General features: G+C 40.0%; 1 protein-coding gene across 2 annotated transcripts in view; it reads right to left on the bottom strand.

Annotated features, from left to right (window-relative positions):
• CALCRL (calcitonin receptor like receptor) overlaps window positions 1-17,560 on the bottom strand; it is a 99,991-nt gene that overhangs the window by 8,192 nt on the left and 74,239 nt on the right. For both annotated transcript variants that reach the window (XM_060780275.2, XM_060780284.2), the window contains exons 8-12: window positions 16,059-16,212; window positions 6,477-6,537; window positions 6,292-6,358; window positions 3,260-3,478; window positions 1,113-1,154 (exon numbers count right to left, since the gene is read on the bottom strand). In XM_060780275.2, coding sequence (XP_060636258.2) covers window positions 1,113-1,154; window positions 3,260-3,478; window positions 6,292-6,358; window positions 6,477-6,537; window positions 16,059-16,212 — 543 coding nt within the window. The remainder of the gene's footprint in view (window positions 1-1,112; window positions 1,155-3,259; window positions 3,479-6,291; window positions 6,359-6,476; window positions 6,538-16,058; window positions 16,213-17,560) is intronic.

Genomic DNA, 17,560 nt, shown 5'->3' with positions numbered 1-17,560 from the left:
ACTGAATTAATTTTATATCTAACATTCCAAGCTCTATAGTTATCTAATATTTATCCTACAACCATCACAAATATGGAAAGTAAATGCAAGCATTAAGGATTTACTTAATTAAGTAGGCCTGGAACCCAGAAGAACAGCTCAAAAGACTCTTATAAAATGCAATCAATCAATATTTTGTAGACATTTTGACCAATGACTGTTGCTCCTCCTGATACTAAAATACACTCAAACTATGCATTGGCTCACTGTAGCAGGAATTTTCAGTCAGCAACATTGATTCACATTTCCAACCAGCAGCTGGAAAAAAGTGTTTCCTGAACAAAGTTCAGCCAGCTTCTCTACCTTGGTTAAAAATACATTGGATAAAATAGATGAAGGCACACGATGCCCGTGTTTGTTTATCCACTGCTTTGGAAGGATGTTCTGTTTTACAATAGTTTCCGTTCATACAATATGGCAGGCCACCTGTGCTACAGGAAGCTTGATTTACTAGGGACCTTGGTGAAATGTACATGAAACCCATCTCTTCCAAGAACAACTGTCATCAGGAATAAAAAGTTGCAAAATCTGCGTTGTTAAAAGATTTCCTTCTGTTGTTGTTGGTGAGGATTCTTCCTTAACGTCATCACTTCACAATTTAAAATACTGAATATAACCTTTAAAACCCTATACAGCTTTGATTCAGGTTTTCTGAAAGGGCATATTCTCCCATATGGGCCTCCCCGGGGCTTGAAAACATTGGCAAAGACCCTTAACACTACTGATGGTTGAATTTCAACTTTGGAAGCCATCATGAATTTCCAGTTCAGTCAATATTCATTATTATTCATTATTATTGACTATGCTGGGCATGGCTGATGTTACTGGAAGTCCAACAACATATGCAGACTGGATGCTGCCCAGTTCTATTGCATGTTAACACAAAGGCGCCACAGAGCTGGTCTCAAAGGAAGTTAGCATGAACTCTAGAATGTGTGCAAACGACATTAAGGTGCAATTCCCTTGCTACATAAGTGGATAGGGAAGGGGTTTTTATAAAGCTCTCAGGGTTATTTTTATTTCAAACCAGTTGCTCAAATCACTACCAAAAGAAAATAAATCAGTTACTATACCTCTCCATTAAAGAAGCAGAAAATTGTTGCCACAAGCAAGCCCTGCAAAATAAATCAGAAAAACAGTTAATTATTTAATATATAGCTTTACATCACACACATACACACACACAGATAGATAAGATAGATAGATAGATAGATAGATAGATAGATAGATAGATAGATAGAGAGAGGCAGGCAGGCAGGCAGGCAGGCAGGCATACAGACAGACAGGCAGACAGACTTAGATAACACACTGTACAAGGTCACTCTGAGTTTTCCAGGCTGTATGCCCATGTTCCAGAAGCATTCTCTCCTGACATTTCACTTGAATCTATGGCAGGCATCCTCAGAGGTTGTGAGGTGTGTTGGAAAATAGGACAAGTGGGGTTTCTCTATCTGTGGAATGTCCAAGGTTGGAGAAAGAACTCTTGTCTGTTTGAGGCAGATGTAAATGTTGCAACTGACCACCCCGATTAGCATTGAATGTCCTTGCAGCTTCAACGTCTGGCTTCTAACACCTCCCAACAAAGGATTCACCCAGGCAGTAAGAAGCCAGACCTTGAAGCTGCAAGGCCATTCCATGCTAATCAAGTTGGTCAACTGCAACATTCACATCTGCCACAAACAGACAAGAGTTTTTCCCCCACCCTGGACATTCCACAGATATAAAAACCCAACTTGTCCTAGTTTCCAACAGACCTCACAACCTCTGAGGATGCCATAGATGTGGGCAAAACATCAGGAGAGAATGCTTCTGGAAATGGCTATACAGTCTGGAAAACTCACAGCAACCCAGTGATTCTGGCCATGAAAGGCTTCAACAATACACTGTACTAGTTTATTAATTTGTATATCATATTTTCCCTAAACGGGAAGCACGAAAGCTCCCAGTGAAAGTAAATTAAAAGACATAACATTTTAAAATAATTAAAATTGTCAACAAAACCGAGCATAAAACCATTAAAAAGATATACAAAAGTTTTAAAAGATAAATAAAACATCCCAGTAGGACATTCCCTTCCTTACACAAGAAAAGTCCCCTTAAACAAAATAGTACCCAGAGACGGCCCTAGGTAATTTTCAACGGTAAGCAAACAGTATTTTGGCACCCCCCCCCCCCCCTCAACCAATCACTGATATATATTTTCTGTTCGTCGTGGGAGTTCTGTGTGCCATATTTGATTCAATTCCATCATTGGTGGAGTTCAGAATGCTCTTTGATTGTAGGTGAACTATACATCCCAGTAACTATAACTCGCATATGTCAAGGTCTATTTTCCCCTAACAGTGCCTCAAGAGTGCCCCTCGGCAAAATCAAATATACTGCAAATGCTTACTTTGTGTAATGGGTTGAGCCGCCCCTGATAGTACCCCACCCCCTTTAGAAGTGCCCTGAGTTTGGATTTGACTCTTATTTACAGATTGCGTTGGCGGCACAACACTATCACATCTGTCATCAAGAAGGGCTGTTTTAGTGCCAAAGCAACAGCCAATTGGTCCTGCAGAAACCTTGTTCTTTTTAGTACCATTGCCAAAATGCCAAGCAATATAATAATAATAATAATAATAATAATAACAACAACAACAACAACAACAACAATAACAATAACAACAACAACAACTTTATTTTTGTACCCCTCCTCCATCTCCCCGAAGGGGCTCGGGGCGGCTTACATGAGGATGAGCCTGATCAACATAGATAAAATATAGCACATTAAAATACTTAAACAACAACAGAAAACAAAATAAAGCAACAACATTATAACAAAATATAAAAGCAAGCATCAAACCAACAACTAATGAGTCTGCGATAATGATCAATTTCTGGGCATGGGTATCTTTCTACAGGAAAAGCAAGTGCTCATCATCATCATCATCATCATCATCATATTTAATTATTTATTAATCGCCCTCCATCCGAGAATGCTCTAGGCGATTTACAAGCTAAATGGTAAAAGATAAAATACATACATACAGAAATGCCAGCCCTTTGCAGATTTCAAAATGAAAATGTGTGGCCAACTATTTCAACCTAAATTAAAGGCTGGAAAATATTTTCAAGGCTCACAGCTGATGTTTCGAGAAGGAGTTGATTAAAATATGCCGATCACTCATGGCTGGCATTTCTGAACTGTCAACTGCACAGGCCTCTTGAGACAGGATACCTGATAGTGCGTAAGGATGTGCATCACATAGTCATAAACCTCTTCCGCGATGCGGCCCTCTGGTCGCCAGGGAACCAACACAAATTCAATGCCAAGAAGTGGCACCAATATGAGGGTGGCTCTGACAGCCTTCATGTAGAGATTGGATTCTGCCTGGTGGGTAACCTTGAGCTTGGTTATCAAAACCCGAACAATGTTCAAGAGGAAAAAGAGATTCACCTACAAGGAGGATAAAAAGGATGTTGTTAATTGTTGGCAATTCTGTTATATGAACAATCAGCCAAACATTCAGGCCAATCTGTGACCTTCACATTAAATATAGCATGAATTATCTCTTTTCCAAAATTCTTGGGACCAGAAGTGTTTCGGATTTGGAATCCCTGTATAGTCGGCCCTCCTCATTTGCTGGGTTTAGGGGCATAGGTCCCCCATGAAAGTCATTTATGTTTCATATGTATCTTATACGCATATCCTGAAAGAAAATTTATACAATATTTTTTTTTATAATTTTGTGCATGGAATAAAGTGTGTATACACTGAACCATGAGGAAACAATGATGTCACTATTTCAGCCACCTGTGTAGGCAATGTTGGCTTTTTGAGGATTTCAAGGATGCTCAAGTTGTTCATAAATAAAGCTGGAAAAAAAGCCAAAGCTCTTTTGGTTAGTTAGAACTATGCTGTTAGATTATAGGCTTCCCATCTATGATGAGATGGGAAGTATCTTGATCCCTTCATATATATATTTGTTATGATGTATGTGACAATTCTGAAATAAGAATGTTTTGCATGCTAAGTTTTCACAAAGAAAACTGCTACATGAACAGTTTTCCCCATTTCCCAAAAGTAATACCCAAATTTTCATCTCATGTTCCATTCTTGTGCATAAGGGTCACTGAGATTTAAGGACACTTATCTGTCTCATCTAATTCCTTGCTGGGCATGCAGCAGCATGTTTTCCTCCTGTTCGTTTATAATTAGCTGTCTCCTACCTCACACTCCCATTCCATAAAACAGTCTTCAGAACAATCCCAAATATTTTGGCCATTTGACTCACTGCTTTTGCACAATGATTTTTTTTTTAAAAAAAACAGAGTCCTCCAGCATTTTATGTAAATGGAAGGAAAAAATAAGGCAGATTTCAAGAGAGAGTACAGAAGCATGAGTAAAAGAGACCTCTGTTCTTAATTGGAAAATAAAAAAATGAAAGAGGAAGCTGCCATCATGGATGATTGATTTTATTAATTAAAAAATTATCCTGCCCTATATCATGAGATCCCAGGGCAGTGTAGAAAGGAAATGAAATCAAGCCCTTTGAAAGAACACCGTTACTTTAATTATTTATTAAAGGAAACAGACTAAAACATATTAAACAATTATCAGGTCAAATAGGTTTAAAGGTTAATGCAGATTAAAACCATGTGTATGGCTATTTTGGAAGAAACCTGTAGTCAGTAATTAATTACACGTTACTTGGTACTGACATGAAGCCAAAGAGAAAGCAGCATTGGGGTGCCACATAAAAGAAGGACTTATTCCATCTCCTTTCACATCATACTGAGCCCATGGCTGGGACACCTATTCAGCAGACTTCAATCCTTCGACCCAAGTAATTTGACATATTATCATCAGCAATACCTTTCAGAACAGAGGTATATTGGCAACCATATCATCCAGTGCAACAAAGCTGGGAGGGGAGGGTATATGCTCATCAAGCTTTGATTTTCCATTGTTTTCTTCTAACAGGCCAGATCTGAATGGAATTGAGTAGTACTAATTCATGGCTTCATTTACATATACGGCCATTCTGAATTTTTAACTCTCAATTTTGACATTGCTAATTTTTTTCATGTCGCTTCCAGGACCAGAAGAAATCCCACTGGAGCATTGCAGCACACCCAAATACCTGGTCACCCTGGACCGTGCTCTGACCTACAAGAAGCACTGCCTGAATATCAAGCAAAAAGTGGGTGCTAGAAACAATATCATACGAAAGCTGGCTGGCACAACCTGGGGATCACAACCAGACACAGTGAAGACATCTGCCCTTGCGCTATGCTACTCTGCTGCTGAGTATGTAAGCCCAGTGTGGAACACATATCACCACGCTAAAACAGTGAATGTGGCTCTTAATGAGACATGCCGCATTATCACGGGGTGTCCACTGAGAAGTAGCAGCCAATAGTGAAAGGACCAAGGCAGTGACATCCCCAGCTCATCCCTTGTTTGGGTATCAACCAGCACGTCAATGACTTAAATCAAGAAATAGTTTTCTAAGATCTACAGAGACACTTGCTGGAACACCTCAGCAAGCGAGAGTCCAAAAGTGGCAGGCTCAAACCCAGAACCTCAATAATAGTGATACCAAATAAGAGACTCCCCCCCCCCCCCCCGGGCACACAGAGGACTGGGCGACTTGGAAGGCGCTGAACTGACTGCGTTCTGGCACCACGAGATGCAGAGCCATCCTTAAGAAATGGGGCTACAACTACCAAGCTTGCAAATTTTGTTTTGTGTCTGTTTGTTTTTGTTCTGTTAGAAATGTAATACAATCGTCTGGTTGCCCCTGACACGATAAATAAATAAAGAATGTCAGGAGCGACCTGAGAAACTGCAAGTCGCTTCTGATGTGAGAGAATTGGCTGTCTGCAAGGATGTTGCCTAGGGAATGCCCAGATGTTTGATGTTTTGCCATCCTTGTGGGAGGCTTCCCTCATGTCCCCACATGGGGAGCTGGAGCTGACAGAGGGAGCTCACTCTCTCTCTCTCCAGATTTGAACCTCCGACTTCTTGGTCTTCAGACCTGCTGGACATAGCTGGTCCAACACTCAAACTACTTTACAAAGTATTACTAATTTAGCGTAATGTTTCCATTTGAGATTATGATATACTTGGTTGCATTGTTTTCATCCTTCTACAATAAGATTATCAGTTTATACTGCTCATCCATATGAATGAAACCCTGAGGTATAAAACCACGGCACCATTCCCTTCCCCCTGTATTTTCATTTCTGAACTTGGAAAGTACATACCAACAGAGCAGCACAAATTGGACCATGGACGATGTACAACAGATGCGTGTCTGAACGGATCCAGCAGCTGTAAGGGAAGAAATAAAACAGAGTTGGGGAAGAAAATAATCCTGTCCTTTCTTGTCTTAAGAGGATTTTTCAAAAAGAACATTCAAGGTAGCAGGGCAGATCTTGTTCCAACTTACTTGTCATTGAAGTATATCCTTCTTGCTACTGCATGTATGAAAGCAGGAATCAGTGGGAAACCTGTGAACAGAAAGGATATTCATCTTAGTCAGAAATTTTAATTCTGAGACTGCAGAAGCAAAGATGAAAAGATTGTGATCTATGAGAAGAAAGACTCCTGGGAGGCTGCCACTCCTCATAATACCAAGAAAAACACGATGATGAGGGAATAACACGTAGGGAACAGAAATCTCTCAGAGAATTATGCCAGAGATTGCTTGCTCGCTCCCCTTTCCCATTAAGAACTCGGCTCTAACTTCCGATTGTCCTCAGACTCCAGAACCGAGGAAAAGCTAGATCTTGAAAGAATCATCTACAGGGCACAGAAACAAGAGTTTTTAGTTCAATCCATGCTCTTCTAACTAAGTAGGATGACCAGAAAAGAAAGATAAGCCTGGCCACTGTATTGATATAAATCTTTCCAGTATGGCTGTGTGCAGAGGCGGCCCTAGGTAATATTCAACAGTAAGCAAACAGTATTTTGGCACGCCCCCAGCCCCAACCAATCACTGCTATATATTTTCTGTTCATCGTGGGAGTTGTGTGTGCCATATTTGGTTCAATTCCATCATTGGTGGAGTTCAGAATGTTCTTTGATTTTAGGTGAACTATACATCCCAGTAACTACAACTCCCATATGTCAAGGTCTATTTTCCCCCAAGAGCACCTCAAGAGCGCCCCTGGGCAAAATCAACTATACTGCAAATGCTTACTTCGCGTAATGGGTTGAGCCGCCCCTGGCTGTGTGCACCTGGGGCATGCTTTGCAGGCAAAACCCATCCCAAAATTATGCAGGAAAAAATAAGGGGAGATTGGGAGCTTCATAGGCTGTGAAATTGGTGTACAAGACACATCTACAAACCATACTCTCAGCTCCTCACTGGTATAACTAAAAAAAGTAACTCTTCTGATACTGACTACTAGGCAGGTGATCTTTCAATGAATAATTGTGTGTAAAATGGAATGACTCAATGGTTGGATACAGCCACTTCTGGGCTGTAGACCCAGTAGTTAGTGTTGAGCCCTTTGCTACATGTCTATTGTGTGTCTTTTGGAGATAAGATATATTCAACCTCAACAAGATAGCATGTTTTACTGACAGAGGCCTGCAGGGCTCAATCTCCTGCATTTCCCGTCAAAAGAATCAGATAACAGGTGATGGGAAGTCCATGTGTTTGAAACCCTTGAAAGTCATTGACATGCAGAGAAAACAAGACTGGTCGAGATATAGTCAGATCTGGTAGAAGGGAGTTCCCTATGTTTCTATAACAACTAGGCATTTGAGCAACATTAGAAGATAATTGCAGACTACATTTTTACTGCTGAGGCAAGGGATTCCCACAGGAAAATAGTTATCTACCATCTTCTAAGATGTTTTCATTGTTTATGAGTGTCTGGTAAGGCACTGAAAAGAGGACTGAAACCCATAATCTGGTCAGTTCTAAATACTACTACTACTACTACTACTACTACTACTACTACTACTTCTAATAACCACCATCATCTTTTTTTGTATACTGCTCTATCTCCCCAGAGGGACTAAGGGTGGTTTCCAACAGGCAAAACATTCAATTGCCACTAAAAACATATAGAATAACCATCATAACTGCTCAAGCAGGGAGCTTTGAGATTGTAGAACAGAAATTCTCCGAAGCTCTAGGTGCCCTTACCGCCTATTACCAGCTGATCCCTAACCCATCTAAAACACAGACATGTGCTTTTCACCTCAAGAACAGACAAGCATCCCGAGCTCTGAGGATCACCTGGGAAGGAATCCCACTGGAGCATTGCATTACACCCAAATACCTGGGAGACACTCTGGACCGTGCTCTGACCTACAAGAAGCACTGCCTGAATATCAAGTAAAAGGTGGGTGCTAGAAACAATATCATACGAAAGCTGACTGGCACAACCTGGGGATCACAACCAGACACAGTGAAGACATCTGCCCTTGCACTTTGCTACTCTGCTGCTGAGTACACATGCCCAGTGTGGAACGCATCTCACCACGCTAAAACAGTGGATGTGGCTTTTAATGAGACATGTCGCATTATCACGGGATGTCTGCGCCCTACACCACTGGAGAAATTACACTGTCTAGCCAGTATTGCACCACCAGACATCTACCAGGAAGTAGCAACCAATAGTGAAAGGACCAAGGCAGTGACATCTCTGTTTGGGTATCAGCCAGAACGCCATTGACTTAAATCAAGAAATAGTTTTCTAAGATCTACAGAGACACTCGCTGGAACACCCCAGCAAGCGAGAGCCAAAAGTGGCAGGCTCAAACCCAGAACCTCAATCAATGGCTGATACCAAATGAGAGACGCCCCCCTGGGCACACAGAAAACTGGGCGACTTGGAAGGTGCTGAACAGACTGCGCTCTGGCACCACAAGATGCAGAGCCAACCTTAAGAAATGGGGCTACAAAGTGGAATCCACGACATGACGGTGTGGAGAAGAGCAAACCACTGACTGACTGCTGCAATGCAACCTGAGGTCTGCTACATGCACAATGGAGGGCCTTCTTGCGGCAACACCAGAGGTACTCCAAGTGGCCAGATACTGGTCAAAGGACATTTAATCAACTACCAAGCTGTGTTTTCTCTGTTTATTTGTTTTGTTAAAAATGTAATACAACTCTCTGGTTGCTCCTGACACGATAAATATACTATCATACAACATAAACATAATACTATTAAAACAGTCATATACACTAAAACCAGTTCCAATACTATTCTACTGGGAAAATTTGGACTACCAATGGCCAGAATTTCAGAGTGGGCTAGACACTATGAGAGGCTGGGCCACAGCTAGTGCAATGAAGTAACATAGGGCTGGGGGAGTGGGTAAAGTGCAGAGTAGGGTCCTAACTGAATGCCAGGATAGGTCCTGGGGCTACTTTTTTCCAAGGCCCCCCTTCTAAGCACCATCATACCATCCCCAGGTACAGAGTCAAGATTTAAACAGTGCTTCCTGAGATAGCACAATAGCCTGCCACCAAAATGACTTCTCTATATCTCTGTGTGCATCACACATATGTGTGTGTCAATAGCTGAGTATGCACAAAAAGTCTCTGACAAAGTGTTTATTTATTTATTTAAAACATTTATATTCTGCCCTTCTCACCCTGCAGGGCAAACATTCAATGCTGGGACATAAAACCATAAATATACGGCAAACATTAACATCACTTATATCCACATATTAAAAAGTTGCTTAAAAACTATCTCAGGACACCATTCTATTATTGCCTCATTGCACTGCCCAAATGGTTGGTCCCTAGAGTTATTATAGAGTTGCCCCTCCTGTCTATTATTTTAAATTTGTTCAGGTTTTTTAGTTTGAGTCTATCAAATGCAGACTTTTTAATATAAAAAATGCCAAGATATCTATTACAATAGTGTTTCATTATTTGCAAAAAAGTATAATATTCTTATTAAAATGGTCTAGTCCCCCTTCATCTTGAACTTCAGTAATGGAAAGGGAATCAATAACTGAACAGGGGAGAGGAAGAATTCATGCACAAATATAAAAGTTTGATAGGAGGATACAGCTACAAATTTAGCTGGTAAAGGAATAACTACTGCATTCTCCCACAAGTTTCCATAAAATCCTATTTCGCCTAAAGTGACTTGAAAAAGCGACCATCTGATAAAGCAGATGAGAACTCCATGAAAACTTCCATTATGAGAAATCTGTACATCTGTTAGGTGTTTAAGGTCTTTTCTTGGCTTTCTCAAACACTGTTATGAGACCCACAAAGCCATTAGTGTTTGGAGAATGAAAGGCTATTATTTCTTTAAACTACAGTATTAGCACAAGTCATTCTTTTATTTAATCAACATAATTGAATAAATCTGTTTCAGTCACTCCATGACTAAAACGGAGTTTTCGCCTGAATGTAGCCAGATGGTTGAGACCATTGCACTGAGACTAAGGACATGAATGATCCCAGATTTCACAGTGAGGTCACTGAATACATATGCAGTTAAAGCAAACATTTAAGTGCTCTGCTGGATGACTGCCCATACATGAAAGGCACAGGCAAACCTTTATCCCCACAATTGTTTTAATGCCATGTACACATAGTTTCGGGGGAAATTACTGTTCTGGACCATATGCTGGTTGGGAGATTCATGAAGTTACAGTCTTTTTTGGTATTACATTGTTAGGAAGGATGGTTAATATGTCGCATGGATGATGCATGCTTTGGATGAGTGATGATCATTCTACTCTTACTCAAACCTTCAAAGATTCATTGGCCAGATCCAGACAGGCCTTTATCCCAGAAGCATCCATGTTAAAAAAAATGCAGATGTTTATGGGGGCCTGTCCACATCCACCCCAGAAAAGGTGCACTTTCTGGGGTGAGTTTCCAGACTTTCTCTTGGGACTAGCCTGAGAGAATGTGTGGAGGCCTTACCTCCTCCCCCCAAACCCCCAGACCCCTTAGAAAACTACTAAAAATTTACGTGCCCTCCATTAGAAACCTTGGCCGGCTCTCCTGGCATGTAGAAATGATGCGCCGGGAGAGCGGGGGGGGGGGGGGAAGCGATTTTCCCCCTCTTGCCCCCCTTCCCCGTTCTCCTGGCACATCATTTCTACATGCCTGGAGACCTGGCTGAAACTTCTAATGGAGGGCACGTGTTTAGTAGCTTTCTAAGGTCTGGGGGCTTTGGGAGGTGGGTATTCCCACAGTTTACCAGTTTATTTAGCCCGGTAAACTGTGGGAATACTGTCTGGACTGCAGTATTCTGCAATCCAGGCCAGGAAATAGTGGATTTATCCCATGCCTTCGAAGAAGGCGCGGAATAAATCCACTATCAAATTAATTCACTACAAATCAGGGGTTTCTAGGTTTGTAGCAAATTAATTTGGGATAGTCCAGAACATTGGCTGGACAGCCTCTCCTTTATTGTGGGAGTTCCCATAAAAAAGGTCCTGTCTGGACAGGCCCATTGAGGCTAGGGCTGCGATCCCTTCCACACAGCTGAATAAAATCCCACAATTTCTGCTTTGAACTGGAATATATGTCAGTGTGGATTCAGATTTCCTGCCTTGATATTCTGGGTTATATGGCTGTGTGGAAGGCTCCTGAGCCTATTCTTCCATTCTTCATGCTGTCTTTGATTTAATATCTCCCATTACTTTACTCTTTTAATAAAGTTCCATTAACCCCATGAAATGGGTCCAGCTCTAAAAGCAATCTTGAAACTTATCCTAACTCTGATAGGCTATTCACTTACGTCTTGGGTTAAGAGAAGATTTGAGGGATCTAATAGCTAAGGGCCCTTCCATAGGGCCTTAGCTATTAGATATAACCCAGAATATCAAGGCAGCAAATTCGACAATATCTGCTTTGAAATGGGTTATCTGTGTCCATACTGCCATATATTCCAGTTCAAAGCAGAAAATGTGGGATTTTATTCAACTGTGTGGAAGGGGCCCAAGAAGAGACTGCAGCTGGTGTCTTCTATGTTGTTGGATGAATTTGAGGCTTTATCTTGAGCTGTAAAGGAAATATTTGAAATGCTAGCATTTAGATAGTCCTTTTAAATTCTGAGTAAAACCCAGAGGGGATTAATCATTCTATTGACATGAGAGTCATCATGCACTGAAAAAGAGAGCTTATCTTCTTAAAATTTCCCAAACTCATGGTCTTTGTTGTGGAACAGAATTATGGAAAGTATTGTGTGACAAGGTTCGTGTGGGTTTTTTGGGCTATATGGCCATGTTCTAGAGGCATTTTCTCCTGACATTTCACCTGCATCTATGGCAAGCATCCTCAGAGGTAGTGCGTGTATTGAGGTATTGTGTGACAGCAAGAACAATTATGGGAGCTACCTTGGAGATTCTAAAATTCATGCCAAATTCTGACCTTAATTTGGGGATAGAAACTAGCATGTTATATACTAAAACTGGGATATTAGCTTGGTAGCTTTTACTACAAAATATATATTATGATGCCTAGGCGAGGTTGTCAGAGGCATACCTTTCTGATAGTTCTGGTTTAATAAAAATATTTTAATATATTTAAAATAACAAGGAAATAAGAGGTCCTAGTACTGCTTCTATAAATCTGCCTGTAGTTAACGTTTAAGTTTAGAATGACGATAAAATTAATACTTGGAGGGAGGGAGAGGGAGAAAAAGAGAGAGAGAGGAAAGATGGTTAGCTTAAGCTGTTTCTCCTTATCAATGACTAATTAGTAAAATCAAAAATTAGATTCATCCTTATAAACAAGGAATGTTTTAGCATAAAACAGTTTATTCTAACGACACTGACATTTTAAGATTACAAATCAGACTTAAATTAAGCTTTGATGACTCTAATTAAAGTAATATTAAAACATCTGTGCATATGAGTCTGCATAAATCAGATCTGTCAATCGTGCCTGCACTGAATAGCTTTTCAGACTTTTAAAATAAAACAAGATATGTGATACCAAAACCTACTCACTAAGGGTCCTTCCACATTGCCCTTTATCTCAAAATTGGATCCCAGATTATCTGCAGTGAATCCCCACTGCCGGATAACCTGGGATAAAGGGGCAATGTGGAAGGGACCTGAGTACATAAATCAAAAAAAGATATCAGGTGGCAGGAGACATGCAATGTCCCATTTTTAAAAACAGACACTCCGAATGTGATTCTCCTCTCAAATACCTGCTGTTGGCAGGGCTCTTCAATTTTTTTGAGGGGAAGAGGACCAAGATTATGTTTGTTCTATGGCAGTAACTAAGGATTGGTAACTTTCTGGCTCTGGTCAGTGTGTAGTACTCATTTGCTCAATTCCCTTTTGGAAGGGCTCTTTCAATTGGCAGTTGTGAGATCATAGCATTGAGTGAAAAGCCCTCCAACATTTCAAAGATGAAAATTAGGACTTCTGTGGCCAAACAACATCAGTTTGATCAACATAATACACAAGATAGAAGCAACTGTAGCAGTTTGCTTTGCCTGAGTCTACGGGGAAAAACAAGTCTCTGCTCCCTCCTCCCTTTTCCCATCTGTTAATTGAGTGCTCTACTTAGATCTAAGATGAGGACAAAGTGGAAAGAGGAAGGAGAAAATGAGATGTTTTTAAAGGAGCTGAAAAAGTTGGGAGGAGATTAATTGAGTGTGTCACTGCTAAATCAGAAGGAAATATACCCAGTTACTTTGGAATGAAGATGAAAGGTGAATTGAAAATTGGAACCTACTGGATCAGTGGTTCCCAACTAGTGGTCCACAAGAACAAAAACATGGTCTTCAAAACATTTAAGATTTTAAACCTTTATTCATTTTAATGAATACACTGCTACATGGGTGGCGCTGGTGAGTAGGACATCGGGTGAGCACAGGAGGCCAGGGAGAGGGCAAGTACATGTCATGTACTTATGCCACCCAGTGTCACTCAGTCATTCCTTTCTCTTCTTTGGCTGAGTCAGTTATTCTGTTTTGCTGTTTAGTGATTCAACAGCTCCAGTAGTTTTACTGATCGTGAGTCCTCAATATTCATATTAATTTTTGACTTATTTAATGATGATTAAATAAATTTTAATTGTTATGAAAAAGGCAATATAGATTTGTTAGTTATGCTTTTGGTACTAATGTTGGAGAGGTTGCAGAAAAAATCCAGGAAGAGCTTATTGAATTTCAAAATGATAGAAACTTGCAGGGTGCATTTGAATCAGATTCTCTTCAGGAGTTTCAGTATAAAAAAGCAATTTTTATACGAAAATTCAAAGAATTATCTTGCGCTATCTTATGTGCTTCTCTGCAACTTATTTATGCGAACAAGGGTTTTCTGTGTATTGTCGAAGGCTTTCATGGCTGGAATCACTAAGTTCTTGTGGGGTTTTTTTGGGTTATATGGCCATGTTCTAGAAGCATTTCTCCTGACGTTTCGCCTGCATCTATGGCAAGCATCCTCAGAGGTGAGGTCTGTTGGAACTGGGAAAAAGGGTTTATATATCTGTGGAATGACCAGGGTGAGACAAAGAACTTTTGTCAGTTGGGCTAGGTGTGAATGTTTCAACTGACCACCTTGAGGTGGTCAAGGTGGTCAGTTGAAACATTCACACCTAGCCCAACTGACAAAAGTTCTTTGTCTCACCCTGGTCATTCCACAGATATATAAACCCTTTTTCCCAGTTTCAACAGACCTCACTTCTTAGGATGCTTGCCATAGATGCAGGCAAAACGTCAGGAGAAATGCCTCTAGAACATGGCCATATAGCCCGAAAAAACCCACAAGAACCAAGGGTTTTCTGCTTTGCTGGTAATTCAAAAACAAGTCCCGGAATTGGTTGGAAGTAAGTGATGATATGTGTGTAGCTTTGAACAATAGTATTAGCCCCAGGATTACCCAACTTGTAAAGAAGATGCAAGCTCAAAAATCACATTGATGCAAACTGAATTTAATTTTCTAATAAAAAACATTCTTTTTATATTATAATAGTACTCTTAATTCATGTTACTATTAAGTTTAATGAATATGTTAAAATTTTTGAGTAAAATTTGTTTTTAAATTAACACAGTTTATTATTCTTAAACCTTGTGGTCCCTACTAACAACAACAACTACAAAAAATCAGAGTGGTCCCTGGTAAAAAAAAAAGTTGGAAACCACTGTACTGGATGAAGTATTTAACCAGGCTTATTTGTAGAAGGTAACCCTGACAGGTAAAAGTAAAATAGACATTCAGAATGACAGAGGCAGGAGGATAAATAAGGTTGTTGAGGCAGTTGCTCCAAAACAGAGAGCAGGACCGGATCATAAACCATTCTAAATCCATGTGGAATGTCACTCCTTTTGGTTCTCTAATGTTTATTCTCACCAGCCTATCATAGTGCAACTAGGTCTCATTTGTCTTGTAATTTTTTTTAAAAAAAGAAAACCCTAAAATAAATAAATGGATCAACTCCAGAAAATATCAGTGTACATCAGAGATGAATGGCTTGCTGTCTTCAATAATGTTCTCTGGTTGAGATGTGTGTGTTTTTCTCCTTTCTCTTTTTTCATCTCAAGTAGTGTTCACTTTTCACTAGAAACAAAGCAGGTCAAAAGGAACTGCTGGGAAAATAAATGGTGCTTCGACCTCCTAGCCTAGGAATGGCGAGACTCCTTTGAAAACAAACAGTCATTCCTGTATAAACACTTCCAAGATGAGAAACAATGAATAATTACCCCTTAATGCCTTTTTCATAATAAAGGACTATTTTTCCTGCATAAAGGAGGAGTCGTTTCCTGATTCAACTAAATGCAGGTCGCCTTTGGCTCAGATAAGTTTGTTGCATCAATGGTACATGCTTAACCCCATGGCAAAAGTTTATTCTGCCATTGAAACAAAGAAGGCAAATTAGAAATACATTTAATTTATTGCTTTTTATTATTATTATTTAGCTAGTGGTAGAAAGGAGAGGAACTTGCTGAAGGCTGACGTGCTCTTTTGAGCAATGCTGCCAAAATGCTGTTCAATTAACACACTCTGATGCCTGCAACCTGAAAGAAATATTGTTGTACTTGACTGGGTGGAAACAGAAATGGAAATAACCTACCCCATCCAAGAAGGTAATACCACAGCAAGTGCTGTTTTTCTGCAAATACAGCCACCACAATGAGTGTATGCAGGTAAATGCCTTCACAGAGCATCCAGAAGTAGTTGCACATCATAAAATAAAGCTGAAAGAAATGAGCCACTTTGCATCCAACCTAGGGGGTGAAAAAATACCGTATTGAAATCATGTGCCTTATGCAGATAAACATAAACACTGGAACTGATTTAAGATGCAAATATCATGTTGTGGACAACTTGTCAAACAAAGGCAAAACAGATAACAGGATTTTACTTTCTGGAGAGGGAACACTGAGAACTGTAGCCCTGGCTCCACATCCTTTTGTCCTGTTTGTGGGTACTGGCTCCCCAACCTATTATGTCTGATAGAAAAAGCACCTTCCTTGTCTGTCATATCATGAAACTGATTTCTGCATTTAAAAAAGTAACTATTAAGGTGGGCCTACATTTTAGAGCCAGAGTGCTGCTTGAGCACTGTACTCTGGAGAGCACAGTTCAATTCCCTGCTCGGCCATGGAAACCCATTGGATGGCCTTGAGTACATTAACACTTTCTCTGCTACAGAAGAAGTCAACCCAGTGGCAGACTAAAACCTTTCTATTCAAACAGTCTTTAAAAGATGGAGTGGTTTAAGATCTAGTCAGGGGGTGCTGTAGTTTTTAACTCTGAATATTTCTTAATGGATTTTAACTATATATATATATATATTGTGCTGTTTGTGTTTAATTCTGTTACACTGTTTGCATATTCTGATATTTGAAATTGTATACTAATGCTTTTCTGTCAAGCTGCTTTGAGTCCCCTTTGGGGAGATAAAGTGGGGTAATAGTAGTAGTAGTAGTAATAATAATAATAATAATAATAATAATAATGTGTTTTTATGTCAGAATAATAATAATAGTAAACAATCCTCCAGTGAAAAAAATCTTGCCACAAAAAGCCCAATATCGATTCACTGAGGGTCACCGTAAGTCGGATATGACTTGAAAGCACACAACAAGCATTTCAGATTTCAAGAAAAACTAGTTAAAGTTGGTGTCATGTTCTGGAGTGATTTGATACATTTTTGTTAATGTTAATTGATAGATAATATGTTACTGCTAGTCAACAATGTGCTCACCACCTATAACTCATTTTCTATATATTTTTAGCTTTAGTACTTTTCGGAATCAAAATCCACGTTTATAAAGACCATGCATGTAGAATGACTACCTTACTCCCATAGCACAGTGGTTCTTAACCTGTGGGCCGCAGACCACTAGTGGGCTGCAAGGATGAAAATCTTGTCTGCAAGCCTCCTTCCTCTTTATTTATTTATTTCCTTTCCACTCCTTTTGCACCAGCTGGCACCCCTTCCCTGTCACTGATCAGCCCCGGCCCTTTGAATAGACCAAATCAGCTCTAGATTATTGAATTCCGTTTTCTGTGGGCAAGCAGTTGGCAACTACTGGATGGCATACAAGTTCTGTATCAGAAACTAGAGCT

This window comes from Anolis sagrei, chromosome 1, assembly GCF_037176765.1.
Source record: "Anolis sagrei isolate rAnoSag1 chromosome 1, rAnoSag1.mat, whole genome shotgun sequence".
Classification (NCBI taxonomy): domain Eukaryota; kingdom Metazoa; phylum Chordata; class Lepidosauria; order Squamata; family Dactyloidae; genus Anolis; species Anolis sagrei.
This window is presented reverse-complemented; position numbering and strand designations above follow the sequence as displayed.